This window comes from Ovis aries, chromosome 3 (assembly GCF_016772045.2).
Source record: "Ovis aries strain OAR_USU_Benz2616 breed Rambouillet chromosome 3, ARS-UI_Ramb_v3.0, whole genome shotgun sequence".
Taxonomy (NCBI): domain Eukaryota; kingdom Metazoa; phylum Chordata; class Mammalia; order Artiodactyla; family Bovidae; genus Ovis; species Ovis aries.
Window position 1 is genome coordinate 179,901,000 of NC_056056.1, and position 18,070 is coordinate 179,919,069.

At 48.6% G+C, this 18,070-nt stretch overlaps 2 protein-coding genes across 2 annotated transcripts in view; both read left to right on the forward strand.

Annotated features, from left to right (window-relative positions):
- The first annotated feature begins 2,004 nt into the window (after positions 1-2,004).
- Positions 2,005-18,070, forward strand: part of LOC101102047 (apolipoprotein L3-like) — a 234,245-nt gene continuing 218,179 nt past the window's right edge. Inside the window, exon 1 of the mRNA XM_060413195.1 lies at positions 2,005-2,081. The gene's annotated coding sequence lies outside the window, so the exon portion shown is untranslated. The remainder of the gene's footprint in view (positions 2,082-18,070) is intronic.
- On the forward strand, positions 5,828-9,815 carry LOC101105566 (apolipoprotein L2). The gene is given in 7 exon segments (XM_027965969.3): positions 5,828-5,887; positions 6,957-7,044; positions 7,047-7,080; positions 8,915-9,095; positions 9,097-9,590; positions 9,592-9,642; positions 9,644-9,815. Coding segments are annotated over 7 exon segments (1,080 nt in total).

Sequence of the window (18,070 nt, forward strand, 5' to 3'; positions counted from 1 at the left end):
GCCCTCTTCACAGACCAACAGACATGACTCTCCTCACCCTGTTCTGGGTCAAGCAGCCCACACACGACAGGAAGTGCACCGCTCACTTCCCCAGCGGAGCCAAACTCGAATCACCTCCACCTGCTGCATCTGCAGGGATGCCAGGGGTGAAGGGCCCAGCGCGGTGCCAGTGCTTCCCCTGCTCTGTTGAGCCCCTTTCTCAGTACTCTGCATGTATGTTACATACGTGCAGGCAACAGGGAGGTGCAGGAGGGACCCGACCTCCAGGAACATTGCTCCCCTGATGCCAGTCTCCACTGGATCCCACTCCCTGTTCCTCTTTCCTGCGGGGAACTTCACTCCTGTGGAGCCTGGGTTGGGCCATCGCTGTGACAGCACTGTCACCTGGGTCCTCACTGGATCCTCACTGTACCTCTGAGAGCAGGTGGTATCACCCTACAGAGAACAGGAGAAAGCTGGGCCCAGGGTCAGGAACGTGGCCACGGCCCCTGCCTGGGAAGGACTGTCTGGGGTGGGGCCTCTGTGTGCTTCCAGCCTCTTTCCTGCATCCCGGTTGAGCTGATTGGTCGGGAGGACACAGGGCCCAGGAGGATGTGGAGCAAGCACGTGGTGTTTCTGTAGCACAGCTGTCCTGGGTCCGGGGCAGTGTACCTGCCTTCCTGGAGCCCAGCTCACACGGCTGTCTGTCACCACCTGCTGTCGTGTCCCACGTGGGGAGAGACGGGCAGGGGTCTGTGCTGCACACACGTGCCCACCGCCCAGGACCTGAGGCCCTCCCTGCAGGGCCTCAGGTGTGGTTTCTAGTTTCTCTGCAGGCCCTGGCACTGGGTGGCTTTAAGCTGCTGCTACCATGTCTCAAAGGTACCTTGTAAGTCACAGAGCCACCTTCACACCAGCTGCACACAACCTCCTGTTGTTCCTGGGGCTTAAACCTAACTGAGCAGTGTTGTGCTAAGTTGCAGAGGTCAGTATTTACACTAGAGCTGCTTCTTTTCAGCAAGCTGTGTTGCTTGCACAGAATATCTACCAAGTGTTTACACTCAGATGAGTGATGAGCGGGGCTGGGCCCTGTCTCCCTTCAATGACAATCGGTGATAAGAGACTTCTGTCACAGCCCTGCTTCCAAACCATGTGTAGTCCCAGCCGGCTCTCCTGCCTGTGGCCCCACCTGCTCAGCCTCTGCTGCTTAGCTCCTCTGTCTCGTAAGGCTGCTAAACCCACTCTTGACTTTACATTATCTGTTAAACATAAAAAATTAGAAGAGCTTTTTCTCTGTTTACCTAAGGTAAAGCTGCCTGAACACCAATGCCCACTGTGACCTTTGGTAGAAGTGCACGTGGGCAGAGACACCCAGATGTAAGATTCCTTCAGGGCGGAGGTTCTGTGTTTGTCTGCAAGTCTAACTCATTACTTCTCCTTTGCTGACCGCAGCTTGTCCCCTTCCAAAGCCCTTCTCCACTTTACCCCCAGGTCCCGCTTCCCCTGTATCTGGAAAAGCCCGCTCACAGTGCAGCAGGATAGACCCTGACTCCAGGCTTGGCCTTGCTCCAGAGCTCATGGTGGGTGCTGGTGCGAGGAGAAGGGTATGGTATGGGATAAGCATCCAGCTCTCCTCTTCTAGATCAAAGACCTGGACAGCAACATTTACCCCATTGGCCAGAGCAACATCAGCAAGGCAGGCAGTTATCACGTGGGAAAGGAGGAGAGAGGGAGGGGCTGGGAAGAAGCCCACAGGGTGGGAGAGTGATTTGCCAAGGGCCTCACAGTCTGTTGGTGGCAGGTCTTCCTTCACAGATCCAGGGAGGCATGTGCTGAGCCAAGAAGAACCTGGCATGTCAGAGCTGAGCTTGTTTCTCTAAGGGCTCAACAGGAAGGGGGCAATAGCCCAGGGTATGGCCCGGTGGGTGGGCAGGCCTGAGGGACTCAGATGTGAGGGCTTTCGCTTTCCCCTTTGCTTCCTGGTATATATCTGGGCCCAGAGGTGTGTGTGGTTTATTGAAGAGATGCACAGCTGGTGGCTGCATCTGCAGAGCTGAGAACAATAGGGTCTTGGTCACACTCAGGCCGAGGAAGACTCCTGGGCAAATAGGGGGTTAAGAACCCGCCTAACTCCCCATCCTCAGGATGAATGTCTGAGAAAAGGATGATTGCCACTAATTGACAGAAGGGAAATGGGAGCCCAGAGAGGTGAGGTCAGGGTCTGAGGCAGCAGGTTAAGCAGGGGCAGAGCCTGGATATGGGGGCAGGTGTGTCTGAGGGCTTCCTCCCATCCCCCGGGGCCCCTAAACAGAGCAGAGGGAGGGTGGCACCTGCTCAGGTGGGCTCAGCTCAGGATGTGCACTCCTGAGATGTGACTGGAGACCCGAGAAGGACGGGGATTTGGGGGGTGCTCTAGTCCTTTGGCCTAGAACACACAGAAGAACTATACAAAAAAGGTCTTAATGACCCAGATGTCCATGGTGGTGTGGTCACTCCCCTAAAGCCAGACATCTTGGAGTGTGAAGTCAAGTGTCCTTAGGAGCATCACTACGAACAAAGCTAGTGGAGGTGATGGAATTCCAGCTGAGCTATTTCAAATCCTAAAAGATGATGCTGTCAAAGTTTTGCACTCAAGATGCCAGCAAATTTGGAAAGTTCAGCAGTGGCTACAGGACTGGAAAGGTCAGTTTTCATTCCAATCCCAAAGAAAGGCAATGTCAAAGAATGCTCAAACTACCACACAATTACACTCATCTCACACACTAACAAGGTAATGCTCAAAATTCTCCAAGCTAGGCTTCAACAGTATGTGAACAGAGAAAATCCAGATGGTCAAGCTGGATTTAGAAAAGGCAGAGCAACCAGAGATGAAATTGACAACATTCATTGGATCATAGAAAAAGCAAGAGAATTCCAGAAAATATCTACTTCTGCTTCATTGACTACATGAAAGCCTTTGACTCTGTGGATCACAACAAACTGGAAAATTCTTCAAGAGATGGGAATACCAGACCACCTGACCTGCCTCCTGAGAAATCTGTATGCAGGTAAAGAAGCAACAGCTAGATCTGGACGTGGAACAACAGACTGGTTCCAAATTGGGAAAGGAGTCCATCAAGGCTATATATTGTCACCCTGCTTATTTAACTTATATGCAGAGTACATCATGAGAATTGCCAGGCTGGATGAAGTAAAAGATGGAATCAAGATTACTGGGAGAAATATCAATAACCTTAAATATGCAGATAACATCACCCTTATGGCTGAAAGCAAAGAAGAACTAAAGAACCTCTTGATGAAAGTGAAAGAGGAGAGTGAAAAGGCTGGCTTAAAACCCAACATTCAAAACACTAAGATCGTGGCATCCGGCCTCATCACTTCACGTGGCAAATAGACGGGGAAACAATGGAAACGGTGACAGACTTTATTTTCCTGGGGTCCAAAATCACTGCAGATGGTGACTACAGCCATGAAATTAAAAGACATTTGCTTCTTGGAAGGAAAGCTATGACCAACATAGACAGCATATTTAAAAGCAGAGACATTACTTCACCAACAAATTTCCGTCGAGTCAAAGCTATGGTTTCTCCAGTCGTCATGTATGGCTGTGAGCGTTGGGCCATAAAGAAGGTTGAGCGCTGAAGAATTGATTCTTTCAAACTATGGTGCTGGAGAAGACTTTTGAGAGTCTCTTGGACTGCAAGGAGTTCACACTGGTCAATCCTAAAGGAAATCAGTCCTGAATATTTATTGGAAGAACTTATGCTGAAGCTGAAGCTCTAATACTTTGACCACCTGATGCAAAGAACTGACTCATTGGAAAAGACCCTGATGCTAGGAAAGATTGAAGGCGGGAGGAGAAGGGGACAACAGAGGATGAGATGGTTGGATGTATCACTGACTCGATGGACATGAGTTTGAGCAAGCTCTGGAAGTGCTGAACACTGGAAGTGATGAACAGGGCAACATCTGGAAGTGATGAACAGGGAAGCCTGGAATGCTGCAGTCCACGAGGTTGCAAAGACTCAGACAGGACTGAAGGACTGAACTGAACTGAGGAGAGGCCAGGTATGGGATCTTGAGCCCAGAGAGTGAATTGGAACCCTGTCTACCATGAACAAGATTTCTGACCTTGGGCAAAACACATAATATCTATGCTTAACTTCCTTATCTTCAAACAGGGATATAATAGTACACACCTCAGGGTTATTGGAATGATATACCTTATAATTTATAAAATCTTAGAGCAACTGAAGTATGAGCAAAATCATAAACACTTGAGGCTCTCATCAATAGCTGTAGCTATAGCAATAAGGATCTTTACTATCATTTCAGTCAGGTCTCAGGAGGGGCAATTGATAAATGCTCTTTTGCCTTCTAAAAAGGGATTAAACAAAATCAACATTTGCTTTCTTTCTTTACCTCCCAGCACATGATAGTTACAACCAGAACCAAGAGAAAACTTCTCAATATAAAGATCTGCTTAAAAAAAAAAAAGACAACTGAGAACTGGCAAGATTGAAAGGATGGCACTCTCCTATATCGTGAGTCTGAATATAAATTGGGAGTTTCCTTGCATAACAGTGTGGCTCTAGGTATGAAAAAGTTTTAGGTGTTGATACCCTCAGACCCATTCATTCTACTTCCAGAAACAGCTTAAAGAAATATTATCAAATGAAGGCAAACTTTTCTACAAGAAAGGTGTTCTTTGCACTATTGTTTATGTAAATAATTAGAAACAGCCTAACAGTTCAGCAGTCAGGGGATGACAGCAGAGAGGACTGGGCACCACCGGGGTTGCTCAGCCGCCCAGGGCAGAGCTTCAGGGATTGGGCGGGGTTGGAGGGCCTGCAGGCCCTTGTGAGAGAAAGGCTGTTGCAGAAGCTAGGGGGGCATGGGCTGCGGGAGCTGCAGCATCAGGAAGTTTATCAAAGCAGAGACTGGAGCACAGGGAGCAAGACGTCATTTTAGAACAGAAACACTCGTTTGTTAATAAACATATCTATGAATAAGTATTTTTATATTAAAAAAGGCGTAGGGCATAGTCATCACAAATGTGGGATGTAGATTGGAAAGACCAGGCTCTGGCACCAGCATGCAGACTTGGGCTGACCTAATCCTAGGTGAGTCTCAGGAGCCTGCATGTCATAGACAGAGAATCAATGTTAGTTATTGCCAAGTAGTGCACACACGTGTTCCCTCACGGGATTTCCAGAGTAGCCCTTCCTGCCTGTTCGTCCATCTCTGGTGTTATTGCTCTAAAACTTTGCAGATGGCTGTCTCCTGTCTGATGACCTTCTCCTGGTACCCCAACAGGAGAGCAGGACTCTGACTCAGGGTGGAGAGGGCAGTGGGAGGATGCGTAACTTTCCCTAACTAGCGGCCAGCGGAGCCCAGGGGACAGAGAAGCACGCTGGGCTAAGTGCGTGGTAGCACTGGCGGCGGTCCTGGTGGAAACCGCTGGAGACCAGACCCCTCGCTGCTCCCTGCAGTCACTGCTCACTCATGATGGAGCCCACAGCCTGTTTCTCCTTCCCAAGGGTGAAGCCACACCTCCTTCCAGCCTGACGCAGACAAGGAGCTGAAAGGAGGTCTCTGAGATCCTGCTGCTGCCATGAACCCAGAAGACCTCTGGGACTGCTCAGGTAGTCAGCTGTCTCTTGTTTGGATGGTTCCTACTTATGACCCAGAACTGACATGCTGCCAAGTATCTGAATTAACCTGGAGAAGAATCGAGAATCAGAAGGGAATAGATAAGCATCCTTGCGTCCCATGGAGGCCAAGGAGACTTCCCCCACCCTGGGGTCTGTCCCCATAGCCTCCTTACTGGCTCTCTCCTCTGGGAGCCATGGCCAAGGGGCTTGCTTTCTCCCTCCCGGTCCCCCAGATCCCAGCTCATGACTCAGAAGTGAGGCCAGAACAGCCCACGGACAGATAGGACAGCAGAGGGGATCCCCAAGACCAGACAGGTCAGGGAGAGGAGGTCCCACAGTATCCCTGAAGCTTCTCCTGCCCTCTCTCCTGGTCCAAGCAGCCTCCTGCTCCCACATCCTGGGGCATCACCACAGAGGCTGTTTCCTCCAACTCTCTGCCCTGCTGCCTGCCCTGCTGCTCTGCAAGGATCACAGACCCTGAACTGAACCCCAGTCTGGCCTTGTCGTCTCCCCCTTGTGTGACTGGAGCACAGTCATCTGACCTCACCTGTAAAATGAGAAGAATATTTCCCTATATTGTTATGAGGATGAAATGTAATGTGGTCTGTGGCCTGGGCCACACAGTAGGTCCTGCCAAGTGTGGTGCTGTCCCCTCTACCCAGACTGTTAGATCCAGGTGGAAAACTCCCCCTCCCCCAGAATCCCCTCCCGCCCCCGCCATGCTGTGTCACCACACCCGCCCAGGGGCCTCATATATAAGCATGTGCTTACCAGGTCTGATACCTCAGGCAGGTACTGGCTCTACTGATCTCAGACACCCCTGCAGATACCAAGTGCTCTGTCATTTCCCGCACCCACCCACACCCCAATCAATAAATACACAGATTTAGTGCTCTGGGTTCCCTGCATATGAGACCTGGGTTCTTTTCACTCTTACTAAAACAGGAAAAAGAAAAAAAATTAACAACCCTTCACGCTGCAGGATAGACAGAGAGAGAGAGTGAGCTGGTATCGCTTCCTCTTCAAATAAGGACACAAATCTTCTTGGATTAGGGCCCCACACTTATGACCTCATTTCACTGTAATTTCCACCTTAAAGGCTCTGTCTTCAAATAGTCTTCATTGAGGAGGGGTGAGGCTATGGCTTCAACATATGATTGGGGTGGTTGCACACAGTCCACCCATAACCCCAGGTGAATCCGTCAACAGTACCCCCGGATGACTGCTGCTCAGGAAGGTTAACTTTAACCACTTCACCCTCAGTATCATTTACCATTACATTACACCATAATTTCTTCTCATCTTAGTCTTTTATCCACCTAGGGTAAAAGCTTTTTTGAGGATATCATTGAGTATATCCACAAGAGAGTAAGCAACGAAGAGCTGCAAAACCTGCTCATTAAGTCAAAACTTAGGAGAATTTTGTGACTGAGGCTGGTTTGTCCAGGTAACCTACACGGGTGTATCAGGAATGTTACCCGCATCCCCCCACCTCAGGCTAGCTTCCATCTGGCAGGCCTCCTCCAGGGGTCAGGGTGGAGCAGAGGGTCCAGGCTAGAGGGCTAGTAGGCAGGCTTGGGCAGCAGGACTGGGACTAGAGTGAGGAGAGTGGGCCCCGAGGACACAGACCTGGAGGGGTTGTGACCCTGGCAGAGGCCCCCTGAGGGTGAGGGGGGACATTTCTTCCCTCCCAGACGGGATCCCCTCAAGCTGGGCTAGAAGGCCCTGGGTGACCGTGTCCTCCACACCCTGCCTGGGACCTGGCTTCTCCCTCCATCTGGGACCCTCTTCTAGTCTGTATGGAGCTGCCCCGACAGTGGGAAGGCCGTGTGGCTCAGTGAGTCCTCCAGGGTCACAGTGAGTGGCTGTGATTGTGTGTCATTTGAGGGATTCTGAGGACCTCACACATCCGCAACAAAGAGGAAAGCACTTCCTCCACCAGCTGAGCAAGTGCTGGTCTCTTCAGACTCAGCAATTCAGATAGATGTTTCCTCAAGACTCTTGAATCTTTAGAGGCTCCATAAAGTTGCATACGGTCTTAGAGTGCAGGTATGTGAAGCTATCGCCAGGTAAGGTGTGTTAGGCTGGTGACCCCCGAGAGGTCAGGGATGCTGGGCACTGAAGGATGTCAGGATTCCAGTTATAGTTTATTGCAGAGCGGAATTCAGGTTCCCTTCAGCTCTAGGACAGAGCCTGGGCAGGTTTCACACATGAAATTTCAACTGTCCTCAGGACAAGTTACTGCCCTGGATTCAGTGTGTGGCAGGAACACAAGGCACTGCCCCCAGGGGTGCTCACACTGTTTAAAAACAAATTGTGACATTTTTTTTTAAAACGTTCATTTTGCCTGAAATATAACATCAAGTAAATTGGGGAGTTGTCATGGGATGAGATTTCTAGAGAGCTCTGGGTTTGTGTACTGTGTCTTTTGCTTCTTTGTGCAGTGTCTGCAGTGCTCAATTTGTGTCTCTCTTCGTATTGTCTCAGTCTTTCTTTTTTGTTAGTTGCCAGGAAGTTAACTCGGTGTTAAAGAATTTTAAATGCATGACAACAAAAACCATTTTGTGATGTTGAATGAGAATAGGACCAGGCTTGAATCTTTTGCTTATTATGGTGATGCTTTATTTGTCTATTACTGTTATTATTTCCAAGCTAAAAATATAAAAACTAATTATTAATACCCTGGCCTGTTGTCTCTGAATACTCCCAGAGGTCAGACTAATGCCCTAGTGTCTAAATCCTCTGGAGCTCAGTGCAGATATTACATGACCCAAAGCCACCATCATATGTCACTTTGTCAGACTGTCCAGTGGCCAAAGGCCCAGGCAGACAAGGACACTCCTATCAGCCAGAATATTCCGGGAGCTTAGGGACCACTTCCCAGGGGCCAAGGGTTAAGAGCAGGTTGACTCCTCACTATACACTCAGGCCCTTGAATGAAGTTTTTCTCCCCCAATCCCACTTCTGTTAGTTTCTCTGTGGACTTTCCACACTACCAGCCTTTGGAAGTGATTGTATTGACCTGCCTCTGAGGCATCTTCATCAAATACCTCTCTTAAGACTATCTTAAAATGGCTTTTGCTTGATTATTTCATGATCGAGTAATGGAGTATCCATGAAGTACAAACATGTGTTTAATGTTGAAAATAACTTACATTTGTAAAATTCTTCCCTTGTGATTTATAATAAAATCTCTGTGGTTTATGCAGAATAGATCCATTGAGCTTATTTTACAGACAAGCAAAGTGTCTTTCTTAATCCCTTGATGTCCCTTGTTACAGGGAAGAAGTGGAGGCATTATGTAAATTTCTGAATGAGTTGAAGACAGACTTGGCTATGGAAGACCAAGAGAGATTCCAACAGGACCTGCTAGACAGGCAGAGATTTTTAAAGGAGTTTCCTCAGGTGAAACAGGAGCTGGAAGAGAGCATAAGAAAGCTCTGTGCACTTGCAGACAGGGTTTGACAAGTTGCACAGGGACTGTACCATCTTCAAGGTGGTGGCCAACTCCACTGGCACTGTGTCTGGTGTTCTGAGCACCCTTGGCCTGGCTCTGGCACCCGTGACAGCAGGGGCCAGTTTGGAGCTCTCGACCACTGGGTTAGGGCTGGGAGCAGCAGCTGCTGTGCCCACTGTGTCCTCCAGCATCGTGGAACACTTTAGCAGGTCATCAGCAGAAACGGAAGCCAGTGGCCTGTTGTCAACTAGCGTCAAAGAAAAGGTGTCTGTGGGAGCTCGATGTCTGTGTGCACTTGGGATGGCTTTTCCTACAGCAAAAGTCTACATATCCATGCAAGGGGTTAGGAAACAAGTTTATGCTGCGAAGTTGGTGAAAGACAACTCTCAGTTAGCAGCCCATGCTAAAAGCTTCACGAGCACTGGGCAAGTCTCTGTCCAAACCAGCAAGGAGGTGAACGAAGCTTTCAAAGGCACGGCTCTGGTAATGACGAAAATGGCCTGGATCAGGCTTTGCAGGAATCTCCCCTCTAGTGGATGTGGGCTTCCTGGTAAGAGTCAGTGCACTTACATGAGAGGGCAAAGACAGAGTTGGCTGAGAAGCTGAGGCAGCCGGCCAGGGAGCTGGAGGAGGAGTTGAAGGAGGCCATACAGACCTATGAGAGGCTGAAGGAAGGCCCGACTCCCCCACCCCCAGAGCAGTGCAGGAACCAGGGACCCACGTGAGACCAAGGTTGAGAGCAGCTTGTTAGAGGGGAAGGGAGGGGAGACAGAACTGATGGAGCCAGGTGTTAGGAATCTGGCATTTCTGCAGCTGAGCACAGCAGGGGAGGAATGCATGCAGGTGGAAGAGGGGAGAGAGAAGGAAGGAGCCTGGGGCCTGGACTAAGAGGGGAGGCGGACTAGAGAGTGAGGGGAAGGGAGAAACCACTTATTTTGGACTAAAGAACACACTGGGGGCAGAGTAGAGAGGCAGGGGAACTAGCCACGAGAGGCCAGGAATATGAAAGGCTTTAAAATGGGAGAAAGTCAGAGAGGAATGATAGCTGGGATCCAGGAGTAGCCCGGGCTCCTCTATCGCCCTCCCCAGGGTTTGCTGTCCCAGCAAGAGTCTCCCCTGGTGGTGGTCTCCAGCCCTCCTTCTCCAGCATCAACTCACCTTTGATCCCAGCAGGTTTATCTTAATTAGGCAGTGACTTCTTGATGATGATGGTGGTGGTGGTGGTGGCAGCGATGACCACTCAGTGGGTGGAACATTTGTCGAGATGCAGGTGATGTTTGGGACCAGGATACACTGAGTGACTAATGAAGCTCCTATGAAATTCCAAATGCTGTGTGAGACAGAGGTTGATTTTAAAAAAAATTACAAAAGAAAGAAAAAATGACACCAGAAGGCAACAACAGAACTTTGTGGTGCATCAAGATCAACCGGCCTGGGGTGAAGAGGAAGCCTCTCAGACCCTCGGTTTCTTCTTCTGCTGTGGGTGGGGCTGGACAAGACATTTCAGGGTCCTTTGTCTCTCCCCACGTTTTGTTCTCCTGACTCTGGTTCAATAAATATGAGCTGATTCACTGAGGCTTCCTTGCATTGACTGAGGGGCTCAGCTGGGCTCCAGATGCCTGACCTCCTTCCAAGTGAGCCTGTCTCCCAGGATCTCAGGGAGCACGTCCTCCACGGCTCCTCCTGCCTGCCCGCTGGGCTCCCATCCATCGTTTCCCTCAGACCCTGGAGCCCCCAGGCCCATGGGATGCCCGGGGGAGCCCATGGCATCTGACTTTGGCTGAGCATGGGGATACTCCTCCTCCAGCCCTGGGGACTAGGATGGACATGGGGCACCCATGGGTGATTGAGAGCAGAGGGCTTGTGTGCAGGTGTGAGAGAGGGTCAGCCGTAAACAGAGGGGCAGAGAGAGAGCACACGCCTCACCCGGGCTGCCTCCACATTTCACCAGAACTCCTGCAGGAGCTTCCCTCTCCTCTTGGCAAGAGCCTGGACCTCAGAGGGTGGAGGTTGAGCTTTGGGACCTTGCTCTTTCTTATCATAAAAGAGAACAATTTGTTTTGCTGAAGGTTCACAGGGTATCATGACCTGACATCAAGAAAAAAGGCTCTGACACCAAGAAGGTTGCAACAACTAACCAGGACCCTCACTTACCTTTCCCATTAAAGGGCTTTGCTGAGAGCTTCAGGGAGCTTGGGATTTTTAACGCATGAGCCTCCCGTCTCTTTGCATGGCCCTGCAATGAACCTTCGTCCCTTCCAAACTCCAACATTTTGCTATTGTTCGGCCTCACTGTGTGTTGGGAACATGGACTTGCATTCAATAAAGCAGGCAGCCCAAAGTATTCTGCCAGAGCCTCAGGTCCCTCGAAGGCAGAGGTGGACGCTAGGCTCACTCCATCCCCGGAGGCAGGACTGAGGGGCTGGGGAAAGTGGGCAGGAAGGAGGGAAGGCCCATCCAAGGCCATGCTCTGACCCGGTCACCCATCTGGATTGCACCTGCCACAACCTTCTGAGGAGCCTTCATGGAATGGCCTCAGACTCCTCCTCTCCAGGAAGGAAAGGGGGGCATCTGGGTGTTGCTCTCACCCCCACGGGTCTGCTCCATGGGACACCAACTCTCTGTGTTTCCATGTGGAGCATGTGAGCACCTAACAGGCTCCCATCCCATGGTGACCCCTGTCTCAGGTGAGATTCCTGTGGTTCTGAGCAACAGAAACTGAGTCTGGCTAAGTGAGCACAGAAGAGGGCCCACTGGAGGGAACCACGGCAGATCAGAGAAAGGAAAGAAGCCCCCAAACCTGCATAGTTCAGGAAGGACTGGAAGCAGGACTGGGCCCCCTGCAGGAGCTCATGGTCTTGTCCCCTGAGGCCCCTGCCCACAGGGAGGCTTAGGTCCAGGCACCGAGAGTCTCAGAGTCAAAATCCCAGGACACAGAAGAGCTTGGGTTGGGAGACTGTATTCTTGGACCAATAGATCAGGCTGAAGGATAAGAAGGATGAATGGGTAATAAGGACCTGAACCCTGCGGGAAAGTCTCTGATCAAGAGGCTCCAGATTGAGTGCTTCCTGGATGCACACGGGCCCTCTTCTCAGACCAACAAAACGACTCTCCTCACCCTGTTCTGGGTCCAAGCACCCCACACACGGCAGTAAGTGCACCACCTTTTCATACGGTTCGCACTGCTCATGTTCCTGGGGTTCTTGCGGCAAGAATACTTTGGCCACCTGATGTGAAGGGTCGAGTCACTGGAAAAGAGCCTGATGCTGGGGAAGACTGAGGAGTGCTGGCAATTCTGGGCTTTTTGGCAGAAAATTGCCAATACTGGCAATTCCTTGGGGTTTTTTTCAGGCCAGAAGGGTAGCAGACTTATCAGAATTTCAGTCACTTCTATCCGTCCAAGAACTGCAGCTGCCTTCAAGGGAAATCCACAAAAAATGACTATCTCATCCTTTGCCCATCATTCAATCTGTCTTTGGCTCTCCTCAAAATCTTCCTGTTCTTCTCCTCCTGAGCCCACACGTGGCGGGTTTGCACTCTGTACTTCTGTGTTTTCTACTTTGTACCAGGTCTAGAGTGTGTGGTTGTTGCCTGCAGGAGAGTCTGCTTGTCAGGAGCTTGTCTGAAATGAGTTTTGAGCCTTAGTTCTTTCGCTGACTTGTGTGATCTGGAACAAGTCACGTCCCTGCCTTTGCCTGTTTCCCTATGTACATAATAAAATAATAACTCTGCCCCTCTTCAGAAGAATCACATGATAAAAAAGTAAATGAATTGCAAATGGCCAAGTGCTCTTCTGATAGAATCATACCCTTAGCTCCTCCTGGCCTTCCACAGGCTCTCCAGGGTCCAGGGTGCCCCATGACCTCTATCCTAGGGAAGCAGGCCCTTTCGGGGAGGGAGAATTGGACCTCAGTGTTTCAGCCCACCTCCCACCCCCTTCCCCTTGGACATAAATCAGGATGGTGAAGATCCCAACTTTAGAGTCAGACCTGGGCTTCTATTTCTCTTTACATCTCTGAGATCTCGGATAAGCCGTTTCCCTCTCCTTGATGAGCAAGGCTGCCCTTTGCCTCCTCCTTGATGGGGAACCCCCTGCTGACACAGTGCCTTTCACAAGCCTCGTGTGGTTCTCGCCCTCTGCTTCCACATCTGGCATGGCAATGCTTGTCCTCCTGCACTTGCTCCTCTGGCTCCTAATTATGTTAGGTCTCTCTTGACTTTGAACTGCCTCTTTACAAAAAGGCAATCCTGTTTCTCCAGTCACCTAAAGCAGTGTTACCTGAGCTCCCATGGCCACTGCCGCCTTTGTGAGAAGTGCGTGTGGGCAGAGACGTCCACAGGTGAGGTCCTATCTTAGGTGAACTCCCCAGGTTGGTAGGTTACCAATATGCTACTGGAGATCAGTGGAGAAAAAACTCCAGAAAGAATGAAGAAATGGAGCCAAAAGAAAAACAATACCCAGTTGTAGATGCGACTGGTGAGGGAAGTATAGTCCGACGCTGCAAAGAGCAATATTGCATAGGAACCTGGAAAGTCAGGTCCATGAATCAAGGCAAATTAGAAGTGGTCAAACAAGAGATGACAAGAGTGAACATCGACATTCTAGGAATCAGTGAACTAAAATGGACTGGAATGGGTGAATTTAACTCAGATGATCATTTTATCTACTACTGTGGGCAGGAATCCCTTAGAAGAAATGGAGTAGCCATCATAGTCAGCAAGAGTCTGAAATGCAGTACTTGGATGCAATCTCAAAAATGACAGAATGATTTCTGTTCGTTTCCAAGGCACACCATTCAATATCACAGTAATCCAAGTCTATGCCCCGACCAGTAATGCTAAAGAAGCTGAAGTTGAATGGTTCTATGAAGACCTATAAGACCTTCTAGAATTAACGCCCTTAAAAGATGTCCTTTTCATTATAGGGGACTGGAATGCAAAAACAGGAAGTCAAGAGATACCTGGAGTAACAGGCAAATTTGGCCTTGGAGTACAGAATGAAGCAGGGCAAAGGCTAATAGAGTTTTGCCAAGAGAATGCACCAGTCATAGCAAATACCCTCTTCCAACAACACAAGAGAAGAGTCTACTCATGGACAGCACCAGATGGTTAATACCGAAATCAGATTGATTATATTCTTTTAGCCAAAGATGGAGAAGCTTTATATAGTCAGCAAAAACAAAACTGGGAGCTGACTGTGACTCAGATCATGAACTCCTTATTGCCAAATTCAGACTTAAATTGAAGAAGTAGGGAAAACCACTAGACCACTCAGGTATGATCTAAATCAAATCGCTTACAATTATACAGTGGAAGTGAGAAATAGATTTAGGGGATTAGATCTGATAGACATAGTGCCTGATGAACTATGGACAGAGGTTCATGACATTGTACAGGAGGCAGGGATCAATATCATTCCCAAGAAAAAGAAATGCAAAAAGCAAAATGGCTATCTCAGGAGTCCTTACAAATATCTGTGACTAGAAAAGAAGCGAAAGGCAAAGGAGAAAGGGAAAGCTATACCCATTTGAATGCAGAGTTCCAAAGAATAGCAAGGAGAGATAAGAATGCCTTCCTCAGTGATCAGCGCAAAGAAATAGAGGAAAACAATAGAATGGGAAAGATGAGAGATCTGTTCCAGAAAATTAGAGATACCAAAGGAACAGTTCATGCAAAAAATGGGCTCAATAAAGGACAGAAATAGTATGGACCTAACAGAAGCAGAAGATACTAAGAAGAGGTGGTAAGAATACACAGGAAAACTATACGAAAAAGATCTTCACCACCCAGATAATCATGATGGTGTGATCACTCACCTAGAGCCAGACATCCTGGAATGTGAAGTCAAGTGGGCCTTAGGAAGCATCACTACAATCAAAGCTAGTAGAGGTGATGGAATTCCAGTGGAGCTAAAATCTTAGAAAATGATGCTGTGAAAGTGCTACACTCAGTATGCCAGAAAATTTGGAAAACTTAGCAGTGGCCACAGGATTGGAAAAGGTCAGTTTTCATTCCAATCCCTAAGAAAGGCAATGTCAAAGAATGCTTAAACTACCACACAATCGCACTCATCTCACATGCTAGCAAAGTAATGCTTAAAATTCTCCAAGCCAGACTTCAACAGTACATGAACTGTGAACTTCCAGATGTTCAAGCTGGATTTAGAAAAGTCAGAGTAACCAGAGATCAAATTGCCAACATCCATTGGATCATCGAAAAAGCAAGAGAGTTCCAAAACTCATCTACTTCTGCTGTATTGACTATGCCAAGTCTTTGACTGTGTGGATCACAGCAAACTGGAATATTTTTCAAGAGATGAGAATACCAGACCACCTGACCTGCCTCCTGAGAAATCTGTATGTATGTCAAGAAGCAACAGTTAGAACTGGACATGGAACAACAGATTGGTTCCAGATCGGGACAGGAGTGCATCGAGTGTCACCCTGCTTATTTAACTTCTATGCAGAGTACATCATGAGAAATGCTGGGCTGGAAGAAGCACAAGCTAGAATCCAGATTGCCGGGAGAAATGTCAATAACCTCAGATATGCATTGACACCACCCTTATGGCAGAAAGCGAAGAAAAACTAAAGATCCTCTTGATGAAAGTGAAAGAGGAGAGTGAAAAAGTTGGCTTAAAGCTCAACATTCAGAAACTAAGATCATGACATCTGGTCCCATCAGTTCAGTTCCGTCGCTCAGTCGTGTCTGACTCTTTGTGACCCCATGAATAACAGCACACCAGGCCTCTCTGTCCATCACCAACTCCCAGAGTCTACCCAAACCCATGTCCATCGAATTGGTGATGCCATCCAGCCATCTCATCCTCTGTCGTTCATTTCTCCTCCTGCCCCGAATCCTTCCCAGCATTAGAGTTTTTTCCAATGAGTCAACTCTTCGCATGAGGTGGCCAAAGTATTGGAGTTTCAGCTTCAACATCAGTCTTTCCAATGAACACCCAGGACTGATCTCCTTTAGGATGGACTGGTTGGATCTTCTTGCAGTCCAAGGGACCCTCAAGAGTCTTCTCCAACACCACAGTTCAAAAGCATCAACATCACTTCATGGCAAATAGATGGGGAAACAATGAAAACAGTGAGAGGCTTTTTTGAGGGGGCTCAAAAATCACTACAGATGGTGCCTGCAGCCATGAAATTAAAAGACGTTTGCTCCTTGGAAGAAACATTCTGACCAATTTTGACAGCATATTGAAAAGCAGAGACATTACTTTGCCAGAAAAAGTCTGTCTTGTCAAAGCTATGGTTTTTCCAGTAGTCGTGTATGGATGTGAGATTCGGACTATAAAGAAAGGTGAGTGCCAAAGAATTGATGTGTTTGAACTGTGGTGCTGGAGAAGACTGTTGAGAGTCCCTTGGACTGCAAGGAGACCCAACCAGTCCATCCTAAAGGAAATCAGTCCTGTATATTCATTGGAAGGACTGATGCTGAAGCTGAAACTCCAATACTTCGGCCACCTGATGCTAAGAGCTGACTCACTGGAAAAGCCCCTGATGCTGGGAAAGATTGAAGGTGGGAGGAGAAGGAGATGAGGATGAGGTGGTTGGATGGCATCACTGACTCAATGGACATGAGTTTCAGTAAACTCCGGGAGTTGGTGATGGACAGAGAGGCCTGGTATGTTGCAGTCCATGGGGTTGCAAAGAGACATGACTGAGCAACTAAGCTGAACTGAACTGAGGTTCCTGACAGCCACCAGGGGACAGCAGAGAAATACAAGGATCAGACTGTACAAGGTCAAATTGTGGTTTTAATGAGCATTTCTCACTTTTTAATGATCTCTTTTGGTCATTGTCTCTGAATGCCTCTTTGTGCCTTTTTTCTGTCTTTCTCTTAGTTTGTCTTTTCCTAATGATTTGAGGAATGCCGTTTATATTTTAGAGATTAATCTTATGTCCCTCAGGTGTTGAAAATATCTCTATCTAGTTTGAAATTTGTTTCTTTTTTCCTCCTCTTTTCATGGTGGGAAATTCATCTTCTGATTTATTTGTATGCATTCAAAGGTATTGATCTTGAATGATTTGTGCTTTTCATGTCTTCAGAAATCTGTGCCCTGCCACAAGAGCATAGAAATATTATTCTGTATTTTTCTTCTAAAAGTCTTTAAGTTTTGCCTTTCACATTATACCTGTAACTGATTTTTTTTATGGTGTGAGGTGGGGGTCTGTTTTCATTTTTTTCTTTGGGTACTTATCACATGTTTGCTGACCTGCTGGGAAACAGTCTCATGTTGGAGAAACCAAGCCAGGGCAGGCTGGGACACAGGGCTCCAGCAGTGAGCTATGGGAGGAGAGGTATATGTCATCCAAAGTGGTCCTGATGTAATGGTTGTGGAAGCATCTTCCCACCACACACAAAAGCAGAAGGTTTGACCAAGCCAGAGGTGGTCCTTAGGTTAAGCTGCAGGGAGATAGGAGGAGCTGAGTGAAGAATAGAAGATCCATACAGGAGGAAATATGGTTCCAGTCACCATGGTGACCCCACAGTGGCCTCTCAGACACTCAAGATAGTTGGTGAACTGAGCTGCTTTCCAAAGGCAGGCAGGAGTCAGGCTGGACAAAGCCTGGGGCCTGAGCAGAGACCCCCAGTCCACTCCTGCCTGCCTCTGCCCCAGCTTAGCACTGGCTGGACTAACAGGCTCTTCATCTTAATAAGGTTCCCACCTTGCCCTGGGTCTTAGCTCATCCATGCAGCTCGGAGCCCCCTTGACCTGGGGCAGGTCTGCTGGGAGAGAAGGATCTAATCACTGAGAAGGGGCCGTTAGAGAAGGCAGGTGTGAGGGGAGGGCTTATCACTTTGTGCAGAAGGAAGCCTGACCGCCCACAACTTGCAGGCACGAGACACGGGCTCTGGGCCAGACGCCTTGGCCCTACGGAACTAACTTCATTTCCAGAAGGTAAAAGTGAAAGACGCTCAGTTGTGTCCGACTCTTTGCCACCCTGTGGACTGTATAGAATGGCCT